The sequence below is a fragment of the Dunckerocampus dactyliophorus genome, chromosome 14 (assembly GCF_027744805.1).
Source record: "Dunckerocampus dactyliophorus isolate RoL2022-P2 chromosome 14, RoL_Ddac_1.1, whole genome shotgun sequence".
NCBI classification, from domain to species: domain Eukaryota; kingdom Metazoa; phylum Chordata; class Actinopteri; order Syngnathiformes; family Syngnathidae; genus Dunckerocampus; species Dunckerocampus dactyliophorus.
In genome coordinates this window covers 12,793,492-12,819,638 of record NC_072832.1, presented here as the reverse complement: position 1 = coordinate 12,819,638, position 26,147 = coordinate 12,793,492, and the positions used below count along the sequence as shown (strand labels likewise).

The following is a 26,147-nucleotide window of genomic DNA, read 5'->3' as shown; positions in this document are numbered from 1 at the left end:
TGTGGAGCTATGAATCATTATGTGGCAAGATGAAAAATATGGCAAAAATACTTTAAAGTGCCTTTTAGCAAGGCAGTGAAACCTTTCAACTGTTCAAAGTGTTTTTTTTATCCAGTCCAGAATATATACCATAAAACCTTTATTAATTGCACAGGCAATGTTTGAAACCAGGGGTGCTCACACTTTTTCAGCCTGCGAGCTACTTTTAAAATGTCCAAGTCCCAAAGATCTACCTCCTACTATATATATAGAAAATATGAGTACGTATTTATATACGTTATACATGTACATCAGGTGTGCATGCACTTTTTCAGGATGCAAGTTATAAATCAAAATGAGGTACTTCTTTCTATAAAACATATATATAAAATCCAACCGTAAATATTAATGATTAGTATTTCACATTCACATTTTCTAAGTTTACAGGTAATCAGAGTAGTTGATATCATAATTATATTCAATATTGCAGTAAAGCTAATTACACATAGTTCCTCAATACTTGTGTACATAACCTGAGTACTGGTAATATGTCAGTAAAAATAGCTACGTAACGTTCATTACGACACACAGGTCATGTATTAGGTACATCCAATTAGCATTTTCTATCAAACACTACTGATATACAAGCAATTGACAATGGCGCCCAAGTCGAGGCAACATATTAAAAAGGTTTCAGCGATGGGCACATTTTCCATTTCATCATGAAATAATAGTTTAAGAAGCGGACGTGTAAAAAAATCTTTTTGGTAGAGTTCATGATGTGAAGCAACGCCATCAAATAGTAGACTTGTTTTTGTACATACCTAGCTGCTACAAGTGAACAGGTAACGTTTGTAATAGATATAAGCATCTTACCGCTGAGCTAGTTTATCCGTAATCAGAATAATGAAGATGAAATCTCCGCGGGAGCAGGAGCGAATCAGGAGGGGAGCTTAATGTCAGCTCACTGATGTCATATGACTACAAAGTGACGTTTATGCGATCAACCCAAACTACCATGGCGATCTACCGGTAGCTCGCAATCGACGTACTGGCCACCCCTGTTTTAAAGTAACACTTTTATATTAGTAACTGTCATGCAAGTGTAAAAAAAAGTTATCCATTGTATTAAAACAAAAAACACAAAGTGAAATGCCATGGTCTTAACAGATCTTATTGTATGACATTCTTACTTGACACACAAGTGTAAAAAGAAGTTAACCATTGCAGTAAAACAGAAAAAACATTTTAATGGCGAATGAAAAAGATTTAATGCGCAGTATAATCACCTCACAGTACCTCACATGTACCTCAGAAATTTTAGAGCTTTTAGAACATTTGTACTTGTCACACAAGTGTAAAAATAAGTTAACCATTGCAGTAACACAAAAAAACATGAACTTTAATGACAAATGAATGTCAAATAAATGTGCAGTCCAATGGAATCACATCACTCTGGTACGCATCATGTAGAAATGTCACTTTTAGAACATTTTTACTAAGAAGTTAACCACTGATTTAGTAAAACAGCAAATTACTTCTTTAACTTTGTTCAATAGTGACACTGGGGTTATTGAATGTGAGTTTGATCACTTCGTGCATCTTCTTCTCGTCTTCTAGTCCTTCTTGTGGATGTTGCAATTTAAAAAAACACAACAAACAACAAAGAAAAAGCGAAACCTACACCCAGAATCAATCATTTGATGCTCGCTAAACTGAGGTGTCATGCATGTGACATTAGAATCATACCTACACCGAAGATTTGACCCCGAATTGTACCAAATCAGTCTCCAGCGGCGGCAATATGTGGAAATACTTTGTCACGTCCTGTGTTATTTCTTGCAGTTGGAAGTGGGCTTGCTATGTTGTAACAACGGGCGTGGGTGTGCCGCAGATTGCACCGACGTTAGCTGACTCATTAGCTTGTAGCGACGCCGCCACGATTTCGTCTCTGTTGTCAGTCGACATTTTTACCCACGTCGAGGGTCACCAAATGTAGAGATGCGATTCACGAGACAGGAGTCAAGGTAGATGGCACCAATCAGTTTACTCTCCACACAACTCCACAACACACATTTTCTTTAGCAACAGCTAAGTGGCTACAGCAACCTCATGACCCGGAAACGTACACTTGGTAGATGGATGGATGGATGAATAGATAGATAGATAGATAGATAGATAGATAGATAGATAGATAGATAGATAGGTAGATATGATATGATGTTACACATATCGGTATCAGTTGATATCGGAATCGGAAATTGAGAGTTTGACAATATCGGGTATTGGCAAAAAAGGCAATAACGGACGTCACTAGTATCCGTGTATCTAGAAGCGTATCGAATCATCTACCACAAAGAGATTTACATCCCCACAAATCAGATGTTCCATTATTTCGTCTTAAATTGAACCCTTTATAGGGGACTTATGGAAATACATGAAACTGCTCAATTTCAAGGTCATTACAAGATATTTTTTTTGTTTTATAACTTTAAAACAATGTTTTCCTAAAACAAGCTTTCACAATATGATCATATTTCATCATTATTATACGGCCTGGTACAAATCAGGAAGTTCCAATTCCTCATAGTGAGATGTGTAAGGTCCATTTCCACCCAATGGTTTTCTGTTGAATAGAGAGCTAAAACCCTCCTGAAACTGATTTGGAAACTGGTGTGTGTTTACATAATGATGTGAAACACTCCTGATTTTTTGCATGGGTGGAGTGAGGACTGTCAAAAACACATGCAATGGAAAAGAGTAGTTCCTATAATATAGATAAGCAGGTTTGTTTGGTGTCTCTCTGAACCACCAAGCACTTCTCATAGTGGGTAGGTGGGTAAGGCAGTGGAAGCAAGTTGCAAAATCTTTCTCAGTCTCTTAGATTTGCAGTAAACACTCATTGGCTTCTGACTAACTTGCTCTTGAGGGAAGAAACATGACTGGAATCTCTTTGTGAAGATCTCCAGGTCCATTTGGATGGCTGTTAAACGTGTACGATGTGTTTTATACACATTTGTGGAATCTAGTGGCACTACTTTCAAACTAACCCCTGGCTCTACAGACCATGTTAGTCAGGAATGCGAGTGAGAACTTACATAACCTTTGGCTGCAACATGTTGCGACTGTCTTAAAGGTACACAATACAAAATGCGATGGCTTTTCATAGCCCACGTGTTGCTGTGCGGCTTTTTTTTTTTTTTTACACTATTATTTTTTTCAGGATGAGCTCACGTTACAGCACGACAGGGGGGAAGTGTAGTGACTGCTTGGCAGATGTTTCTTCCAAGGCTCTCACTGAACAAGAACATGACACAGCACTGCCGCCATTTGCGATGTCGTCTTTTTTATATCAGTTTCAAGTCATTTTGTTACCCCTGTTTTGATGCTGGAGTATCGACTAAGTTGTTCCCTTCTACCACCAATCTCATGCTCCATTCCATTTGATTGACATTTCATTTAATTTAATATTTATTATTTATTTATTGCAGCCAGGCTTCCCCCTCCAATTGCAAATTGTTATTCATTGTTTAAGGCATTGTAACAAATTGTCAAAGCAGTAACTTGTAAAGAATTTGCGTGAATTTATTTTGATATTGAATTTGCTACTTTTCAAATCAAAGAAAACAATGCCTTCTGACCTACTGGTACAATTATTTTGTAAGGACTCTTACCACAACCTTTTTAAACTGTTTATATAACTCCATGGGCTTCCATTATTTTAACAATTCACATTACAGTGAATGTCCAATATCTAACTGAAGAAATTAACTGCACACGACTTAGCATGGATGCTAGCTCTAACCCATTATGAGAGCTGTCTTGGCTAGTCTGCCAACTTAGGACAACTACTACTAGTGCTAATACAAAATAAGTGATCTGGGGTCACCATGACATTGAAAGGGATGTTGTCTCTTTATTACAAGCCAGCGTACCCACCAAATGATTTACAAGTTGTTATTTTAAGGTCAAATTCTTACACACTGTTGCTTTAAGCTTTTCTATTTCTTAAATTGGACACACTTCTCTCCACAACGCCGTTAGGGCTGTATTTCAGACATGCACCCTGCGGAGTGAAGCCGTCCGCTCATTAAAGATGGTTCCACATCCACTGAGACGCACTGACTCCAGCCCAGTGAGAGAGCAGGCTTGAACAAATACAGTGAAGCTGAGGTCAATCTGTGTTGTGTGCACAGACTGAACAGAAGTTGTTGTTTTATTTCCCACAGGCTTGTGCTCATCGCTGGAAAAACGTCTACTACGACTCAGAGCATATTCTCCCACATGGGTACTGCTCCATCATCCAGCCAAATCTCCAGGGCAGGACGCGGCCCCTCATTCCTTGTTATGAAGGTACAGTGGGAACCTTTAGCCCTAATTTGGTCATGGTACTTCCCCTCTCTTCTTATTTACTACATGATGTTTCTCATCTCTTAGCATAGAGAGCCCACAACATTGCGTCATTATTGTACACATTAAAAGCAAAAGCCAATGGGAGTTTAATAATACCCCTATATGCTTTTATCCCCTCATGCGTACACTGTTGTCATGTGATTTGTGTGTATGGAGCCATCATGGAACCACACGTTTTCTTGTGAGCCTCTGAAAACAAGTAGAGTGAAGTGTGATCTCCCCTCCTCAAGTCCAACTCACAAAGAGCATGTGTCAGTTTGGTCAGCCTGGGAGATTTGCCCACTACTTTAAAAAGATAAACACATAATTTTAAGAAACATCTGTGCTTTTTGCTAATACATTTTATACCACTGGGTTTATTTGCCTTTTAAATGAAGCCCCATTTGCAAGGAGCGTGCATTTTGTGAAAATGGGATGAGTATGTGTGTTACACCCATGTGACATGTGCCAAACATCTTATTCTGCTGTTGCCATTGACTCTTGTTTGGTGTTCTTTGGTGGATTGGATGATTAAAGTCTCAACAGAACGAAACCAAACAAACTGTTACTTTTAACAGTCAGAAGCCTTGTGTGCAAGAACCATACACACACCACCACCTCATGCTGGCCACACTGCTGTGGGACGGCATTCCATTTCTTAACCAGGTGTCATCACAAGTTTATCTAAATGGTTGTGTTGATCACTCACAAGTTCAGTTGGGTAGAGGGTGGGACTCCATTCTTTCTACTCCCAAATTAAATTCAAAATTCTCAAGATAGTCTCATCACTTTACACACCCCACTCTGTGGGGTGAGCATGGTCATATGGGATTGCCACCAGGGATGTACCGATCCACATATTTTCACTTTTGATGCGATCCTGATACCTGAATTTGAATATCTGCCAATACCGATACAATTCCAATACCAATCCCAGAGCTCTGTTTGCTTTAATATGCAACTACGCGAAAAGAATTATCACCAAATGTAGCTAGAAGAATATCAGCAAACAGCTACTGTATGTCAACACTTGCAGCTCCACACACACACACACACACACACATACGAGCACTTAGCCTGTCGGGTTCACGGCTTCACAGACAGTCGGACAACACAGAATTCTTAAGCTCGCACATAACTTTCTGGTAGCTACGTTATCATTATTGACTTTATATGAGGCCAGAATAAACTCATCAGCAAGGCACGTACTGTCTTTGAGGTGTGTTGGGGCTCCTTATCATGTTGAAAAACTGCCGTGTGGCACAGTTCCTATGGGAGGAGATCATGCTCTGCTTCAGAAAGTACACGGTACATGTTGGAATTCATCTTTCCCTCAATGAACCAGTGTCGGCAGCACTCATGCAGCCCCAGACCATGACACTACATATTTGACTCTATGCAAGACACATTTATCTTGGTACCAACTTGTGTTGTCAGATATTTTATATAATAATGGCTGTTTGTTGAGTCATTTGCTCAAGAGGTAGAGCAGGTCATCCAGAAACGGGAAGGTTGGCGGTCCAATTCTCGCTCCCTCCACCCAGTCACTGAGTCACTGATTTGTGATCTGGGATGCAAATTCATATCTGCTTTAACCTTTCCCGCTTCTGCTCCCCCAGACTGGTCTTGGATGGGACTAGCTCTTTGACTATCTCCATATGGAATCCAAAGAGAGAAAACTCCAATAAATGCTGGATCAAGCACACAGTGAAATAATTTGTGGTTTGTTTGGGTTTTTTGTGTCCAGATTATAAGCAGAAGTATGGGGAAGAGCACGGCTCCTGCCAAGCTGGGATTGCGGGAGTTTTTATGGAGGTCAGTAACAGGACTTGTTCATCTTCTTAATCGCCGAAATGATGTGTATTTCATGTTTTCATTTTATATACTTAATATGAGTTACATTGCCTCACATGATTGCTTAAAAGTGTTTTATTTGAACACTGCTGAATCCGTTTTTACTGTTTGACTGACTGTGGGTTCATGAGAATATTTAGATTTTTAAGATATGGAAAATCTAACTTGCAACACATTCATTGTTTCCTGATAACGGCGTGCTTATGTTTCCTTTGGCTGCAGCAGCCTTACTTCACCTCTGGGGTGGCTCCACCAGATAAAGCGATTAAGAAAACACGCGTTTCCCTTTTCTCAATATAGCAGAGATGCACTTCTGACAGATGACATCATCTGCTGCAGCACAATAGCTTTCTGTGCAAACTCTACTGGAGCCTTAAACAGACAAAGTGACGCTAAAGTGAGCAAAGCAAACAGCACACTTTTCTTATGTGTAAAAATCTGCCTACAAATCTGTAATTCGTTACCGATGGTGCTCAGGTATGGAGCCCCCGAGGGGACATGGTGAAAAAAAAAAATGCACAATTTCACAATCACACTCAATTTAGTAAGGTTGACACATGTCTTCATCTTAAATTAACTTTCCTCAATAGATAATAAAATGCGCCGTTTTACATAATCTACTTGTTTTTATGAGCAATACCTGGATGGATAGATACAGTACAGTACAAGTATAACCTTAGATTATACAGTACAAAAGCATAATGTTAAATTATACTTTGTTAATCCCATGAGGAACACAGTTCATTCCATTTGTTGACATGAAACCTTGTACAGACAATGGTTTGATAAAATGTACAAAAGTTATTGTCGAAAACCAAGATGACGTGCAAAAACTGAATCAATTTTTCCCATAAGAAATAATGTAAATTCAATTAATCTGTTTCAGACAGCCAAAAGTGTGAAGAGAAAACATATGTGATATAGGTTTACTGGGGTTACTTAGGGTTGTGGGGGTATACTGGACCTTTTCCCAGCTGACTTTGGGCGAGAGGCAGGGTACACCCTGGACTGGTTGCCAGCCAATCGCAGGGCACATATACAGTAGACAAACGACCATTCACACTCACAGTCGGCAATTTAGAGTCGCCAATTAACCTAACATGCATGAGGAAGCCGGAGTACCCGGAGAAAACCCACGCACGCATGGGGAGAACATGCAAACTCCACACAGAGATGCCCAACGAAGATTCAAACCCAGATCTTCTAGATCTACTGACTGTGTGGCCAACATCCTAACCACTAGGCCACCGTACGACCCGAACTGATATATATTACTTATATATATTGCCAACAAAAGAAAACTATTTAGCTTGCCATAACTCTTAAAATAATAATAAAGTTAAATGGGGTTTTCCGGTCACATTTTCTTGTTCTGTTGGCATCTTATTTTGTTTATTTTAAGTAATATACAGTATTTCAGATTAGATGTATTATTTCAAGTAAGCAAGTTGATCTAAGATAGAGATTAAAAAATATCTCTGTTCAGATATTTAATATTTCTTAGATTTCAGTTTTTGCAGTGTTGCTGTTGCCGATAAAATCTGATTTCTACGTGAAGAGTTGTAAATTCTGATGCACACACTTTTATTAATATTCCCATAAAAGACTCAAACCTTTTCAGTACATAACAGCAGCATTTAAAAGAAGGAGTCCAAAAAAGCTGGAACAGCAAAGTCAATGACAAAACTTTTGACCATGACTGTAGATTCCAATAAATATTGTTATCTGTACATAGAAACTGTGATTTTAGATAAAAGTGCATCAAACACTTCTACTGACAAAACGGTCATTGTTGATCTCTTGACTTAAAGCATCTGAACACCCCCCTCACCCCCTTACCCCTAAAAAGAATGTAAAGAATCTATGGAAAATATGTCCAACTGTTAAATCTTGATCCATGGGCTCACTGGTGGCCAGATGTTTGACATCAGTGATGGATTGCCAGTGTGCATGGCCTGGTGTTGTAGCTGACCCCGTAGGTCAGGATGTTTGCATGATTCTGCTCCAAATAACAGGTTACAGGAGAGCCATTGGAGTTGAAATATGTGCAGCCTGTCTTAACTGTCTCTCTCTGGTCCTTGCCATAATAGCATGAAAGTGTCACAGCAAAAAGCCATGACAAAGTGAGTCATTCTACAGCTGTCAGTTTTACACAGGCTTTGCATTCCTCGTCACACTTCTTGGCAAACATCTGGCTGGTTTAGCGGTAGATAGCGCACAACCGTCTGTGGCCTTTGGTTAACCAAAATTTCACCCTGCAGCACGTCTGTGTTCAACTTCAACAGTGCAGATGAAAGCTATGCAGTGAGAAATATATGACTGAACGTGTGCTTGGTGGGGCGGGGTCATTTTCAGGAGCTGGTGGTGATGGGGGCTCCGGGGTCCTACTACTGGACAGGGACAATTAAGGTTTACAACCTGACATCTGACACCTTCTACAATCCAAACAAAGATGACGTGAACTCCCACAGATACAGCTACCTTGGTGAGAGGCTTTTGAGAAGAATGAGTGTGAAATATAAATGTCCAACCAACAAAAGGCAGCTGACTATCTGTGTGTGTGCAGGCTATGCTGTGACTGCAGGACATTTCTCCTCTCCCAATGTGATTGACATAGCCGCAGGGGCCCCTCAGCACAATGGCAGCGGGAAGGTAGGGACCTCATCTTTCTGTTCTTACTGCCCAGGCACTGATCAACTTTTTCTTGTTCCACTCAGGTTTACATTTTCAAAATCGATGGTGTGTCTTTGGTGAGGAGTTTTCAAGTCTCAGGGAAAATGGTATGACTTTAGATGTGGTTTAAATACATTCACTCACAGACCTGTTTCCAATTATAATGCAGAAGCTACTGTCCGTTCTATAGTAACAATATATGTCATGGATTTATGTGATGCTTGTTTAGACAATCTAATACTGCCATGTTTAGCTTGAATTGAATAGCTGTGAATAGAATTATGTGATGCATTCCATTGTAACTTGCATGCGTGTTCAAATAAAATTAAACCATAAATCATAGCTTTGCATTTGAGTAAACCCAATGTTTTCCATATAGGGAACCTAAAATTCTGTTTTTCACTTGAATGGATGTACTCCTATGCATGTCCAAATATTGAGTTTTAAGTAAATTACTATGTCTTATGGTTTGGTACCTTTTACCTGGAAATAACACAATAAACAGGCTTAAAGAAGTAATGTTAGGAAATTCAATCTTTTGCACTAACTTCTAGCATAATTTAGAGCAGCGCAGGACTTCAAGGGAGGTGCAACAGCTTAATAAAAATCCAGAATTTTTTTTTTCTAAGCTATGTTTAAAGGCAAAATGCATTGATTTTTAGCTCCTACAATGAGAAAGTAAACACAGTCTGGGGTGAGCAGAAAGCACTGCACAATACGTTCCACAAAATCCATTTTTCAGGGAGTAGGGGAGGCCCCGACTGTATTATATTCTCTGAGGGTAGGCTCACTGTGCCGCACTTTGAAAACCCCTGAATAGAGCATCCTAATGGACTCTACATTGGATTATTTGGAGTAAAAATTGTGATCTATCCTGTAACACAGTGGCTTACATTACATTTTTCCACTTACTTGCGTTTCCAGCTAAAAGATACCGATTCAACACTTAAATCCAAAATTTGTAGTTTGAGTATGAATAATTTTTGGATTAAATTGGAAAATCATCCCTGTGTGGTGATACATTGCACTTGAAGCAAATATTAGGTTTCTTGGGTAAGATGAAAATATCAGCAGTCTACATATGTCAGTGATATGAACAAGTGTCTGTGATCTGACCCAATGCTCTGTGTGGCTCGGCTTGGTTCCAGATGGGCTCTTACTTTGGCTCCTCATTGTGTGCAGTTGATTTGAACCAGGACGGCCTGTCAGACCTGCTGGTGGGGGCACCCATGCACAGCCAGCTACGGGATGAGGGCCGGGTGTCTGTGTACCTCAGCAAAGGCAATGTAAGTGGGGCTCTGTCGGCACGATCATACCATGAGCTGCAGATTTTGTGTCTACTACTTCAATATCTGGTTCTATGTGGTTGAATTCAATAAAAATCCAAATTTGTAAGCTAAAGACACATACAGTATTGGTTTACAAATATTAAGCCATTTGTGAAAAAAGTGAAGCATGTTTCATGCTGTCTGGGATTGCTATGATATGCTGTAATGTATTGATCAGTGTTTTGGTGCTCTGCAAGATTCTGATCGTTTGTTCATTTAACATCAGTGTCACTTATTGTTCTGATGTCAGCATAAAAACTTGCTTGCAATTTTTTTCCAGGGCGTGATGGAGGAGCAGGCCGTGTTAACAGGGGACAATGCTTACAATGCTCACTTTGGAGAGTCCATCTCCTCAATTGGAGACATCGATGATGATGGCTATCAAGGTCAGTGTAATGTAATAGCGTCACGGTCCACTTACTCAGTGGCTCTCGGAAGGCCACAAGGGGCAGCCTGGCTCAGGTGGTAGAGTGGACGTTTAGTAATTGGTAGATTGCAGTTTTAATCTTCAGCTCCTGCAGTGTTTAAAGGTCTTTCAATAACATAATTCAACACTTCCTGCTGCATGTTTTAGAGTAGGGTTTGCCAAATGTTGTTGAAGTCATGGAAACTAAACTTACTAAAATATATAATTTATTACCAAAACATGAACATTCTGTAAATGTACTAATGATAAAGTACGCAAAATAGTTGAAATATTATTAATGTTATTGCACATTCAATATAAGAAAATTGTATTGATGTTAGGGATGTCCGATAATATTGGCTGATATTGGCGTAAACATGGCCTGTCACGGTAATCAATAAATCAATTAACTGCACGATAAATAAAAACGAACTCGATCATTTTGCCGGCCTCGATATATTGACATGCAGGTTTATTTTCCTCCTCACTCTCTACCAAACACACTGGATGACAAGAGAGTTCACTCTGTACATCTGTCGCAACACTTGGGTGTGTTGGTTCTATAGCGAAATGAAAGGAGTGAGACCTCCTGTCAGTCATTCAGTCTTTCTGTCCCAGTGGAGGAGGCAGGGTGCTAGCGAGTGCACACACAAGAGTGTTGTGAGCGAGCTTCGTGAGGACTGACAAGCAAGCAAATGCAAATGGGTGACACTCCTGAAAGTGCAGTGCATAGTGCATTGCAGTTACTTTGAGGGTCATCACGCATAGACTACAGTGATTTAAAGCTGTAGCCATGTGAAAATATACTGCAACCATATTGATTAAACAGGGAAAACAGTGGTGAACACTTTCTTTACACCTGCTGTGTATAAAACACGATCTGATGTCAATTTCAGCCCGTTTGCGTCATTTTGTAACATGAAAAAAGTTTGTGACAAAGACAAATAAATACAAAATGGTGGAACTAACTTTTCAGCTACCGTGATTCGCCAAGTATCCACGCTATTGTGCAGCAAACGCATTTTGCTGTATCCAAAACATGTACGTGTTATGTTTCGGTTTTCTACTCATCTACTTTTCTAATCAATAGACTTTTGTTTTACGTCAAGTTTCCTCACATGTTTAAGTTATTTAAAAGTTCTTGACATTCCAATTGCAAAGTTAAATACTATTGAGAAATTGAAGTTATTACTTTTGATACGGTGTACTCGCATTATTGTGCCATGTATCATCATTACATGAACAAAAAAATGGTCTCAAAATAATGTTGACAATAATATCATTTATAATATCGACAATAATTTGTAGGACAATTATCGTCCACCAAAATTTTTTATCTTGACAGGCCTAGTTTTCCCTCATTAATTTGAGGGTAGAGCTGCTACAGATATCTGTATCGGTAATGCAGTGCTGGGCGATATCGAGCATCTCTAATTGATATACAATCAAAATACAATAATTTACAACAATTAAAGTAGACTTAGTTACAAAACCCTGATATATATTATACAGTATATATATTAATCTGCAGCATTTTTACAGATAAGACGGAAGTGACTTTGTCCTGTTTTCTACGTTTCGGAAGTGCTGCATTCTTTATTAAGATAAGCCTGCAGTGAAAGCTTCAGGAAATACCACTGCACATTAAAACATATTTACACTGTTTATTTTCCCTGCTTGGCTCTCAGGATTCAGCCTGGCAACCTTCACATACACCATACCATTTCCCGGTTTTATCCGCCGGAGAGATCCAGCTCTCGGGCTGCAGCCTGGCACAGTGTTCGCGTGTGTGTGGGGAAAGATGGCTCCTAGCTGTTATAAATCATTATTATCATTCTTGAACGGCAAAAAGAGCCAGACTGAAAGCCTACTATTTACAAATGAAGGGTTATCATTTTATTGTAAAGAACATCTGTAGAAATAAGAGGTTTTATTAAAAATAAATGCCATGTTTAGTCACAACTACTGATTTCTGCTTTGGTATGTGCTTCACTTCATTTAAGCTTACATGTTACTCTTTCTGTGGAAAGGGGATATGCTAATGTTGTTTCACAGCTCTTTCCAACACTTTATAGTCCTGTTTCCACTCACTCTGGGGTCAACTTTTTATAGCTACTAACAGCATTTAATTGTCTGTTAGGAGTCTTACTGTAGCTGCTTGTTTCTCAAATACTGTCCAGCAAAACGTAAACACACACTCAAGTCTCACATGTACTTCACAAAAACACAGTGGGTCATTGTTACGCTGCATTTTCATGGATATGCTGTTGTTCTCCGTATTCCCTTGCAGACATAGCTGTAGGAGCGCCCAAAGAGGATGACTATGGAGGAGCTGTTTATATCTACCATGGGGATGCCACAGGAATCATCAGCAAATACTCTATGGTAAACCATTAATATGTATGATAAATGTATACTGTTGGAAGAATTTTAAATCAAAACCATGTGGTCACCATTCATGCATGTGTGCTGAATAGCAAATCTTGAGGTTACAGAGAATTCCAAGGAGTCCCCCAAAGCTTTTAACCTACAGTAAATTTTGCTGAAAATGGATTGTCAGCAATGTTGACCATTAATAGTTGAACTTTAATATTAATTTGAGGCACATTAGAAAGTGGAAAGGAAAACACTGTCTTTGACCACATGGTTATTTATTTACAAGTACAGCAATCCGTCGTTTATCACGGTTAATTGGTTTCAGACTTGACCGTGATAAGTGAATTTCTGCGAATTATGATTCCTTATTTATAAATGAAATATTTTTGTTTGAGTTGGAGCATAAAAAATCTGTTTATGACCTTCTATATACAGTTTTTAACATCATTAGAGCCCTCTAGACATGAAATAACACCCCTATAGTCACCTTTACACTTGTATTACGCAATATAGTTCATTATAACAGAAAATAAGCCATTTAAGACATAAATAAGACTCACGTTCCTGTGTGTTGCTGTAAATGTGTTCCGGGAGGACAGGAAGTGACGTGGGTTCAGATTTGAGCTTTAGTTTGGCGTGGGTTACGGCTGCAACAGTAGCTCGTGTTAGGGATTCTTGTGCCTTTTGTGAGAGAATTCAAGCCTGCAATAAAAGCCTGTTTTTTTCTGCGAACAAGTCTTGTGTGTCTCACCGAACATTACGGTAACATTATAGACACCTAGTTACCACTGTAGAATACTGAATATCATTCACAGCATCTTTGAATGCGCCTTCTGAATGCCTCATATTTGTATTTTAGTTTAAGTAGCCATTTTTATGCTTGAAAATGCTTGATTTAGGCAAAACATACATAACATTTGCTTAAATATGAATATATTTTATTATACTTGTCCGTATTCAATCATAAAACAGCATGATTTATTAATTAATTTATTTTTTTTTAAAAGTGATAGAGTGAAGCCATGAAATTTGGAGAGGCTAGGGACTACTTTATAACGCACAACACAACAGCAACAGAACCAATGTTTTCATAGCAGTAAGGAGCTAATGAGTTAGTTTTAACCAACAGTACGGCAAGTGTCACATGCATGAGTTTCACCCCAACAGCTGAGTACCGCAACCACTATTTTAAAGCTCATGCAGAGGTAGATAAACCTGCTGGATGCTGGCCACTCATTATACTTCAAAGGCAGCCACTGCATCTTGTGTGGCGTTAATAAAAACGACGTCAGGTGGTTTCCTACAGCCACAGCTGTTAATGCCTTTGTTTTTTGGCCAGGTGCTAATTACAGACCCGTGTGGTTATTATTGCTTAATTATTGCTTGTAGGCCAGACCACTAAGACATAGTAAAATTGTACTTTTAGGATAATACTCATGTACCATATCAATTAAAAATGATTACAATAAGGGCTTTCTTTGTCCTATAATGTAGAAATAGTGGTTTTACTGCAGCAAACAGCTCACATCAGCTACTTTGCCTGTGCGTTGCAAACATATGAAATATAATGTTTGGATTACTTAAATAACTTTTTTTTAGGATTTTTTTTTCAAAAAGAAAGAAAGAAAATAGACAAAAAAACCCTCACATTTTTATACTAAATCGTTTTTTATCCTGTACGGAATTTGATCCGCCACCTTTTTTTTTTTTTTTTTTGAAGAGTTACATGTAAAAGGCCACTTTAGGGACACTTCATTCCCTATTTTGATGTGCTTTGCTAGTTATTCTTTATTCATGACTGCTCTTCGACTTGACCCCTAAATGCTTTTAAATCTGTCACTGTGGAAAAACAAACACAAAGCAAAGTGGAAGTCTCACACAGTGTTCTCTCTCGTTTTCATGTTAGCTTGAACTGTGCTTTTTACCGGGTGGTATCTTGTGTTACAGAAAATAACTGGGCGCGGTGTCAATCCTGGTCTCCAGATGTTTGGCCAGTCCATATCTGGCAGCGTGGACATGGACGGCAATGGATACACAGGTAGGGTTATATCAGATGGGATTGAGACTGGATCAGTTTTCCCAACCACATCATAAAATGGTGGAAACAAAAAACCTCACCAAGCAAAGAAGAAATATTTGTCTTTTAAAGTCATGAATTTTGACCCTAGTTCTCTTGCAATCACAGCACTAAAGACTCGTGACAGAGGCAACTTGTTTACAACATTCCTGAGCTGACATTCATTCTGAATCAGATTGACTCTCAAGAATATTTGTTTAACAATTGCAGGTGCATAGAATAATGTCATATATGATGAAGACATTTCTTTATGGCATGTTTTTCTTGCAGATGTCACAATTGGAGCTTTCATGTCGGACAGTGTGGTGCTACTGAGGTGAGTAACTATGACTCTACAATTTCTTCTACTTACTTACAATGTTCCCTAATGCACATTTTATTCCTGTGTAATGTGGTGGAAGGTCCCGGCCTGTCATTACGGTGGACATCTCCATCTTCTTGCCTGTGTCTATCAACATATCTGTACCTCAGTGCCATGAGAATCTCCTGAACATAAACTGCTTCAACGTCAGGGTCTGCATGCGCTTCCGTGGGCGACAACTTCCAGGGCAAATAGGTGAGGGTGACAAAAGCTGCGGATTCATTCTGCGGTGGAAACTAGCCATTCTCTCAAGTGTCTAAATATTTATACAGTATCTCACAAATTGACTACACCTCTCACGTCTCTTTTATATCTTCTCAAGGGACAATGCTACATAAAGGAAACTTGGCTGTATCTTAGAGTCAGAGTCAGTCAGTGTAGAGCTTGTATAGCAGCATAGATTTACTTTGCCCCCATGACAATGACATCATTGGTGGAGCTGGGGGATGTTAAACACCTTGCGGCACTCCACCTTCAACTTGAGGATGCCCCACAGGTGTTCAGTTGGGTTCAGGTCTGGAGACACACGTGGCCACTCCATCACTTTCACCTTCAGCTACCTCAGCAAGGAACCTGTCATCTTGGAGGTGTGAGATGTTGGAAAACTGACATGTGGCCCAGTTTCCCAAGAGAGGCGGTCATGCTCTGCTTCAGAATGCCACGGTACATGTTGGAATTCATGTTTCCCTTGATGAACCGCAGCTCCCCAGTGCGGGCAGCACTCATGCAGTCATAGACCATGGAGCTACCCCCACCAGGCATAATGATCTCGGTAATCGCTTGTGTTGCCAACTTTTTAGATGGCTGTGTGTTGAGTCATTGCCAGTGGATAGTGGATTATACTACTAATAATATTGACACTTGAGAAGATACACTGTAATAAAAATGGTTAAAATGTGAGTGGTGTATTCACTTTTGTGACATACTGTATGAACTTGGATGTTGCAGCTAGAGATCACTACCATTGTGTTCTTCAGTACAACGCTCAAAGCCAAAAATGTCATTTGGCAATTGCGGGTGCTGTTGCTCAAGTCAAATTCTTACTTCTCGACCTTTTGCTAGTCATTTGAACAAAGGGAATGTTTGAAACAGGAGTCACACAGAGCAATTCTGCCTAGACATAGAGACACACTGTGTAGTTCGCCTCTGGCCTGAACACATATGGCGATGTTGCGCGCAGAGGTGTTGTCCTGTTCCTGTGTTTGGGTGTGGTCGTCCCCCAACCCCCAGGGGAGCAGGACCACTGTTACATAATGACTGCATCCTAGCTTTCAGGCATAAAGCCTCTCTATTTGGCTGTCTGGCAGACTGTGTGGAAAGTGGAGCACCATGCGTTTTGATGACGTCCACAATGAAACCTTCCCTTGCCTCCTCTGTAGTGAGCTCATGGCTCTGCCTCTATTGGACGGAGGAAACAGTAGGGTTCGGTCCTACAGGGGGTGTGTTCGCTACCCCTCCCCATGTTTTACCAGTGTAACACCCTCTTGAAGCAATTACTACAGACTGAGACTGATTCATTCATGGTACTGGAGTTTGAATGACAAGGAGTTTGTGTATAGTTTTCTCAGAAACACCACTAACTTGACCCCACACTTATGATGATTTCTCATCAAAATACTTGCTCATTTTCTCCATCACTAATGCCAAGGGTGGAACCAACAAGGGTGTTATGAAAACATGCTCTGCTTTACCAGCTGGAGGTTGGTTTCCTTTTACAAGGTTTTTCATCATCTTCTCACTTTAAGTTCCATTATTCCAGAAACTTCTGACAGTCATCTCTCACTCAAAATAGCTCCTGTGTATTAACCACCTAGAATTTCAGTTTATGGAGATGAGTAAGAATCTCAAATCCCCTCTTGTTTTTATTGCAGTTGGGTTATTAAACTGTCTGGACGGGCGGGGCATGGACCAAGGAAGATTCATTAATGTTTTACTTTTTTTTCCCCCCAAAATTTGTTAACAGCAAAAGAACACTTTAGTAAAACTTTTCTTAATTTTTTTGTACCGTAATTATTTAGACTGGATTTACGCTGCAGGTCTCAATGTCCAGTCATGATTTTAGTGCCTGTATCTGACGTGGTCTATTTACATTAAGGCACCCTTCTCTAATATCACTTTTTACATTTAACAACATTTAACATTTAACACTATAAAAAGCCTTTTTTGAAAAATCATTTTTTACAAAATTACAAAAAAAATTCAATGTGACACCTCCACATCCTATGATTTTTCAGTATGCGGCCATTAGTGTAAAAAGTTTAAACACTTTTGCATTAAAAGGATAGCTAGGATGAAGTTGTATCACATCCCCATCAGCAGTGTAGTTCATCAACAGTGGCTTACCCCCCACTTTGTCCCGTGAGCCCAGTTCTGGTCGGATTTCGGTGATGAGAAACACAGTTCTTGTTAGTTGCTGGGGCTACTTATGTTAAGAGTTTGGCTTCTCAAAACAATATGCGTGCCAAAGAGTAATACATTGACAAAAATGCCTCCTCAAAAAAATCAGGCCTCACAGATTGATCGGCTTTACTTTCTCTGACGTCATATTAATGCGTGCTATCGGCTGTCTACTGTTGTGTATGTGATGAAGAAGCATCCACCGCGAGCGTCACAACCATCTTGTTTATGCATGTGTTCCACAGGATGAAGATGCGAGTGTCGCAGACATACTGAGCTAGCAAGATTGTTGCTGTGTGGAACACGGTGTCACCACTCGCAGCGATATGGTTATAGGCACAGAAATCGATACCAATGTGAACTGATTTCTTATGTTTATGCCAATATTGGCCAATAATATTGGTGTGCCGATATTATTAGACATCCCTAAATTTAATGTAGTTTTTGACTAGCTATAGCACATCCATGGCCTTCAATTGACTCAATGTGTATGTATCGTATTCAGAGCTGCTGTACAACCTGACGGCTGACGTGGATAAGAGACAGAAGAGCCTGCCTTCCCGCGTTTACTTCATTCAGAGCGGCTCTCAGATCAGCCAGAAAAGCCAACGGCTCAGTCTGTACATCAACAAGGAGGAGTGCCAGCTCTACACGGCCTACGTCAAAGTAAGTCCTTGACTGTCTTACTGGTCTTCCTCCCTCAAATCATCCCACGCCGGAAACACTCTCATTATGCAAAGTCACATTAAGAAATGTTTATATTGGAAGTTTGTTTTTATTCTCTTTTGTTTATTTGGACCCTGGTGAGAGAGGCCAAGTGCATATTTTTCTACTTGAGATGTTTACAATGTATCATACAAACATCAGGGACACAACAACATCTGCTGGACGGAAGCTATTGCGCCCCCTTCCCACCACCAGTCAAGGAGGTTAATGTAACAGTCATGCGCTTGAGGGCTGGCGAAGTCATGCTGTAATAGGGGTGTGTGCTACTAGCCTCTAGTGTACATGAAAAAGACACAAACAGATTCCCCTTTGTCATCACATAGTCCCACTATTGTGTTCCGCTATGATTAAGCAGTGCAGCCACAAGGAGGGCCACGTCCTGAGGGCAACATGCATGCTTCCCTTACGCTAACACAGAAGCCCACTGTGCAGGGTTGTAAATTTCACTACCATTTTTTTTTTTTTACTGAGCACTCCTGGCGCTTTCTCTGTGGGAGGCTGACCTACCTGCTGGGGAGTGGGAGGGGTACCGAGGGTTCTCATTACAACAGCATGCCTCTCCTCCGTCACCCACTCTTACAATAATGAGGCTCATGTGCAGAAGTTAAAGCAACTGGCGCCCTCAGTAAACTTAACAGAACGTATATTTTCTGGCGTTTTCTCACACCAGACTGTTTGCTCATACATAATTGAAGTTATGTAAAAAATGTGTTTTTTCTTTATTTTTCTCATTGAGCCTCAACAGCAGAGCTTTCTCATCAACTATATACTGTATTTATTACATTAGCAATACTGTACATTAGAGGTGTCACAAGATCTCGTGAGATTAAAATGTGACAAGATTTCTTGTTCAGGAAGAAAACTATCTCGTAGACACATTGCGTGTCTGTTTTCCTCGTGTCCGACTGCCAAACAGGCACCTTACACCTAACACCTTGGCGCGTTTGTTCCATTGCCCTTGTGTCAGTCATACAGTCTATTTGACTTAATGGGTGCAGGTGGGGCCGCTAGCATACACACAAGAGTGCAGAAGACTGTAGCCTCGTGAGGAGCAATGCATGGTAACCTAGTAGAAATGAAATTAGTCGATTGTAGTATATTGTCATGTATTTGTTATATTTTTTCATTGTACTTTTCTGAAACGTAATGTTAAAATATTGCGCATGTATTGAGAAGATTTAATATGTAAATATTTAATATGCATAGGGTGTCAAACGTTTAAAAAAAAAAAAAAAAAAAATATTGAAAATAACAAAAAAAACTCTGTATTCAACTGTATTCAACCAAAAAATGTAAGAACACCACCTCTGACTAGCATATGTTGCCAATAGTGGTGTAAAATAACAGATTAAATTAAATAATGAATTAAGATCAATTAAATGCCATAAAAAAAATTGTCGGGCGCTTCATTTCAGGCTGAATAGAATAACCGGTGTTCATGGCTGTCATTTAGACACGTACATGTCCATAACGCATGCGCATGCACAAAAGCAGTGTCACTGAAGTGATAGACGATTTGCAGTCATTCGTTTGTTACGAATCATTGAATGCATTGTCTAACATTCGTAGTTAAGCTTTGCCAAACTGCTATCATTATCTGGCAACAAACATTTCTTTTGCACGCACGTGTGCGTTGCCTGGAGTGTTACCTACTGTATGTGCTTGTAGCAGGATGAGGGCGCGATATAATGCCAGCAGTACGTTTGAATGTTGGCCCCTCTAAGCAGCCGGGGAATCCTTTGCAGTGACTTTAACAGAAAGAACTTCTTAGAGTGATTTGCCACGTTCTTGTGTCATTTGCAGCTATCCAGTCGCCAAGTTAATCATTTTGAACTGTTTAACCATACGGTTCATTTCATGTTTTTTTTCAGTGGAATTTTGTTTTTTGCTTTTTTTCCCCAAACCAAATTATCCACCCATCCAATCATTTATTCAGGCTTATCCTGCACAAGGCCATATCTCTCCCAGCTGACTATGGACAGACCATCTCCATAACATTAATGATTTAGTGCTAACATTGACAAATAATGTAGTGTGAAAAGGAGAGAATTCTCATCGGTTCATCACGAGAGACAGGCGTAGGGGAGGGATGCAAGATAACTGGCTAAAATGTGTCAAATATGAAATGACACAGCCACAGCAGGCACAATTCCTTTTTGGGTATTGTCCAGTCCAGCACAGTTTGTATATGTCTGTTGGTTGGTCGTATGGAAAGGTGAAACATATTACAACCTGCCATGACTTTTTACTGTCTCCCTGCATACAGTATTTTTGTCCTCAATTTGAAAGAATCAGCATTATCAGATGTGAACTATCTGCCCTTTCTAAGAGTGTTCCTGACAGTGGCATCATTTATCTTTCTTGTGTGTCTTCCCACATCAACCAACCATGTCCTCCCATTCCCCAGAAAGAGTATCCTAATGGAAACCAGCTGGTTCCCCAGTTGTATCCTCATGTGTGGGTAGTTAGCCCAGCTAGGGAGTCAAAACATACAGTGGAAATGCAGGAGCAAGGTGAGCGTCTCAGCAGGGTGTCAACTCTTGTGTAAGCTGGTGGAATAGCTGCACGTCATGGATGGTTTTCTGAGCTGTGATGTGTGAGAGCTAGTGGACGTTGGCTTTAAGCTATTAAGTAAAAAACTGTACTATTTGCAGGTACTCTGATAATCTGTCAGCTGTATTCGGTAATTGAATAGACTGGTGGTAAAGGCCATTTAAGCAAAAGGTAATGATACACAGTTAAAGTTGAATTTGTTCAGTTTAATGCACAGGCCTGGAACAGACATGCTCAATTTCTACCATGTGAGTTCCAAGTGAAAGTCTAGACAGGCCGTGCAGCAAATCACCGCAGTTTTTCGAAATATATAACATATAGCACATAGACACTCATACTTCAGAGTAGTAACTCCTAAATGATGCAAGTCTTTCATGTTGAGCATTTTCAACATGTTTTTATTGGCATGAACTTGTAGCATACCAGCCATCCAGATGGATCGTGTTTGGTTATTTTTAACAAAATTAACCACACACTTGCTTTTCCCCTTGTTGGAAAAAAACAAAACACAGATTTTATACTGTGATGTGATGTGAATAATTAGGATTTAAAATGAGCAGAGGTGCTGTGCCGATTTGAGTCATTTTGTCAGGAATACCAGCAACTTAATACAGAAATTCTTCAGTGTGATTTGTTGCCTGAAGTGATTTGGAACAATTGACATCCTTTTCTCATGTGGTGGGGTTTCAATGTATTGTGCCAGAGTAAACATTGGACGTGAAGTTGCTTGAAAGCTTGGCAGAAGAGGTCACAAAACTCGAAAATATTTTGAAGAAACGGTACCAGACTTCTTTAGGTGACAACATGCAATATTTTTTCCATCCGTGTATTTTCCTGGCCAGGGTCACAGCAAGCTGGAGCTTATCCCAGCTGACTTTGGGTCAGAGTATACCCTGGAGTGGTCAGTCGGTCAGTCGCAGGGCACATATAGACAAACATTTATAGTCACATTCACATCTATGGACAATTTTGATTCTCCAATTAGTCTAACATGTGGAATGTGGGATAACAGTAGCTACTGGGCAAGCATTGATCCGAACAGTGGCATACAGCATGTTCTCATGAAAATGTACTAGAAATCTCATAGAAAGTTGCATCCATTTTTTTATATTGCCCGTCCTCATTAGGATCACGGGTGAGCTGGAGCCTATCCCAGCCACCTTTGTGCGAGAGGTGGGGTACTCTCCGGACTTGTGGGCAGCCTCTGGACAATTTAGAGTCTCCAATTAACCAAACATGCAATGTCTTTGGAATATGGGAGGAAACCGCAGGGAAAAACCCACGCATGCACAAGGAGAACATGCAAACACCAGAGGCAGTCAAAGGGAGATCCTGACTGTGAGGCCACCATTAACAGTATATTTCATCAACTGCACTATTTTCTGTTTTCATCACCATGCTGAAGGTATGTTCTGAAAGTGCTGTATTACAGTGTTTTCCAACCTTTTTTGTCTTGTGTACCCCCGGAGCATTTTTGTCATACCATGAGTACCCCTTCACTCATAGATGTTGATAATTCTCCAAAATTAGAATGTAACACAACTGTTATGATTTTGGCGCAGGTGTGCCACAGGTTATTGTCTCCCTGGGGAAACTAGTTGTTGCGCACACCTTCCATTTTGTTGTGTGGCTTAATATGAAGCGACAGAGTACATTTATTTATCAACTTAGAAATTAAATGTTTCCACATACCCTGTGCAATTTGCTCGTGTACCACGAGGGGTATGCTTACCTCTGGTTGGGAATCACTGCTGTATTTTACCACAAAAACGTTTTTATTGTTATAGGAAGTCACTGATCAGTTCAAAGCTTGGGAGTGGCTTATATTTTTGCAGTAGATTCCTTAAAACACCAAAGCAGTCTTGTCATATGAAGGATCTGACTAGTGTTTTTGCAGTCGGTCCTTAAAAAGTGCTCCTGTCATATAGAGGATGTTTGACTAGCGTAAACATATTTCTTGTGTTTTACTTTGTGACTTTAATTATGACTGTAAGAGCAATTTGAGGTCAAATGTGAAGGTACAACAGATCCTTGAATTGACATTGATCACCAAAGTTGATTTCGTTACAGAACCAGAACACTTTTGCCACATTTGATGGTAGATCGACACTCATTCAATCAAACAATGCACATGTGAAAATGGCACAGAGGCAAATACCTCATACGATGTAAAACAATGTGGGAGTAAGAACGATTACGAGGGAGTATTTGTACACAATTAGCTGTAATCGGTTTTCACATCAGATAGTAGCTGGACAGGAGTAGCGCGATAAACGTTTGATAAATGGCAATATTACAGCAATCCTTTTACTTGTGCCAGATATCATGGCAGCGGAAAATCAGTCTTACTGTTTTAGATATTCTAGTTTGATGAACAGGGTAATGACAGTGTGGTGATTTACTGTACATAGCTGACCAGTCCAGGATGTTCTGTGCACCTAAACACGAGAAAATGGTATTGGGCAATAGATAGATGGGTAGTTTAATAAATGTGCTAGTATAGATGAAGAGGTAAGCTTCTATCATAGCTAAAAAAAACCAACAAACAATGGGTTTCTTTTTTTAATAGCTGCAAGCTGCATGTTCAGTGGAGCAACAGGTGCAGTCTTAACATAACACAGTGATAAAGAGTCTTTCTCAGTGTGGCATAGTTACTATTGACTATGTCAGCATGCATATGATCTACGCTACATGCAGAGCTTTGATTCATTTGATTCATTGCTCGTCTCTGTAAACAAACCCTTTTAGCTAATCCCTTATTCGGTGCATTGCACTACTCACGAATTCCGATCGCATGCGTACATCCTTGGCAAATTGTCCATCGTCATATGTGTGTTTTTATTCCAGCTCATGCATGTGTGCCTTGAAATCATGCCAAGAGCTATATGAGTCCATTTGTGGGCATTGATGAGTGTTTTGGAACTCAGTCGACACATCTCAGTCTCCAAGGAGGAGCTAAAATAGAAAGCGAAAGCCCTGTGTGTAACAGTTGTCCGATTAATTTAGCTTGTCAACTACCCTGTGTGCTAGACCCCCAACACATGCACCGTGCTCTGGCCTATATTTCACTCACAATGTGCCCTATATCTCTTGTCCCACTAACATTTGCTTGGCACCACCACAGCAGTCCAGCAATATTTTGATGTTTGCAGCAGGGGCGTGCAGGGAATTTCTCACCAACTCTCATTGTTTTGCTTCACTATCAGCTTGTGAGCAGCTGTTTTCAGGAAAAATCACTGCAAAACACAATTATCCAATTTTGTTTAATTGCAAACATAAGTGAACAGTATTCAGTGTTCAGTTGCTGGTTGTAGTTACTCTTTGTAAAAGTCAGGGGGTCTTGACCACCTTTTTTTGGGAAGTTACAATATTAACTTCCTTACCCCTCAATTTGCTAGTAGATTATATTCCAACAGTCTCGTGAGATTGCTGATAAGTGAGTTTTCTCTGTAGGGTGCCTGGTCTGGTTTGCTTCCCCATCATGCCGGCATCTATGGTATGTGACGCACTGGGACATGCGTATCGTTCCATTTTCCCCACTGCTGATGAACGAGGAACTTTGGAAACAGGCGTGTAATAAACTCCATTAATACTAAAGCAGCCTTTTTGCAGTCTTTTTGCATTAGAAAAGACAGAACATCATTAGGACTGTAAATAGTAAAGTAGTACCTTTTTACCAAAATGTAGAAAAAAAGTTCCACTTTCTTATGGAGTGGAACCTCTAAGGTGGAACACTATCCAGTCCTTCTACCAACATCCCAAAGGGTGTTCTAATTTTTTGTCATGTATTTGCTGCACACAAAAAGGTGAAAGTCTGTCAAAACATCCTCCCAGACTGTGTTGCCTGGTAAATTATTGTTCTGCCAAATACACCATATGGTGACGCTGTTATTAAACCCCAAAGTTTGACCCCAAAAGTCGGATTGAAATTTCTCACACAGCTGAGTGTTACAGTGCCACTAACCCCTGTGCTTATAGGGCCAGTTAAGTGTAGAATATGCACTGGCTGTTGTGCACATTTTTCTTACAACTATATTGATGCTTTGAAAATGCTGTAATCTGGTCCTTTAAGTGAGTTAAAACAAATGTTCCGTGTCATTGGCACCTGGCAGCTTTCTTTTAACAGACACATAGGAAACGCTGGCCAGAGAAAAGCAAACCAGGAGTTCCTGTAACAACCTCCCAAGGAGTCCCCACACAGAGTCCCAGAAACTGAATTGTGTGGCACGTGGAAGCCCAGAGCCGGGCCGGCTGTCACACTGCCTGCTTTGTTTGCCTCTTTATAGACAAAATACAGACTTGCCCGAAACGTGCAGTTCCTCTCGATGCCGCCCCCTTGGTTTCATTTACCAAGAGAGCTGATACAGTGAAAGTTCATAGTGGGAAGGTAATCATATCCAGCTGTCTCCTGTCACACATGGCTGCACGTCAAGCATCGTTTCTAAAGAATATAATTAAAATGTGCTCTAACAAAATCTAGAGTGGAGAATGTCAATGGCAATGTCTAATACTTGGTGCTTTGTCCTGAAATGTTGGCTGTTTATATCACAAGGTAGTAAAGATGAATTATTCCAGTTAAATTTAGAACAGACTAATATTTTGGTCAGGATTTCCCTACAAGGTCCTGCCAGAGGGAACGTGAGACAGGCTTGTTTTGGGAGTGCACAGCCAGCAGACCTCTTGACAGTAAAAAAAAGTCTGAAGTCGTTCTCATAAAAGTGCAATCAAGGCATTAGTGAGGTGTTGTTTTTGCCATGAATCATTATTGTTGCTGTTGTAAATCCATTGTCCTATTGCAACTGATGAAAGTCTGCACTGATTGGATGATTTGTTGACTTTGGCAGCCCAGAAAGTTGGGCAAAATGGTTCTGCTGGATTTTGGCAGTGTCGCTACCACATGATGCCACCGCAGGGAAACATACAGTAACGGGTGGCCAAATCTGACCACAAAGAAGGGGCTTCTCTAGCCATCCTTCCCCAACTTCCACTGCAGAGGAAGTAAAAGGAGCAGAATGTTGCTATCCC

General features: G+C 40.1%; 1 protein-coding gene across 1 annotated transcript in view; it reads left to right on the top strand.

The window, feature by feature from the left end:
• Nucleotides 1-26,147, top strand: part of itga9 (integrin, alpha 9) — a 60,005-nt gene that overhangs the window by 3,310 nt on the left and 30,548 nt on the right. Inside the window, exons 4-15 of the mRNA XM_054798124.1 lie at nt 4,209-4,332; nt 6,119-6,186; nt 8,581-8,710; nt 8,792-8,877; nt 8,943-9,005; nt 10,047-10,184; nt 10,507-10,612; nt 12,923-13,017; nt 14,956-15,046; nt 15,356-15,401; nt 15,487-15,641; nt 18,349-18,509. Of these exons, the coding sequence (XP_054654099.1) occupies nt 4,209-4,332; nt 6,119-6,186; nt 8,581-8,710; nt 8,792-8,877; nt 8,943-9,005; nt 10,047-10,184; nt 10,507-10,612; nt 12,923-13,017; nt 14,956-15,046; nt 15,356-15,401; nt 15,487-15,641; nt 18,349-18,509 (1,263 nt within the window). The remainder of the gene's footprint in view (nt 1-4,208; nt 4,333-6,118; nt 6,187-8,580; nt 8,711-8,791; nt 8,878-8,942; nt 9,006-10,046; nt 10,185-10,506; nt 10,613-12,922; nt 13,018-14,955; nt 15,047-15,355; nt 15,402-15,486; nt 15,642-18,348; nt 18,510-26,147) is intronic.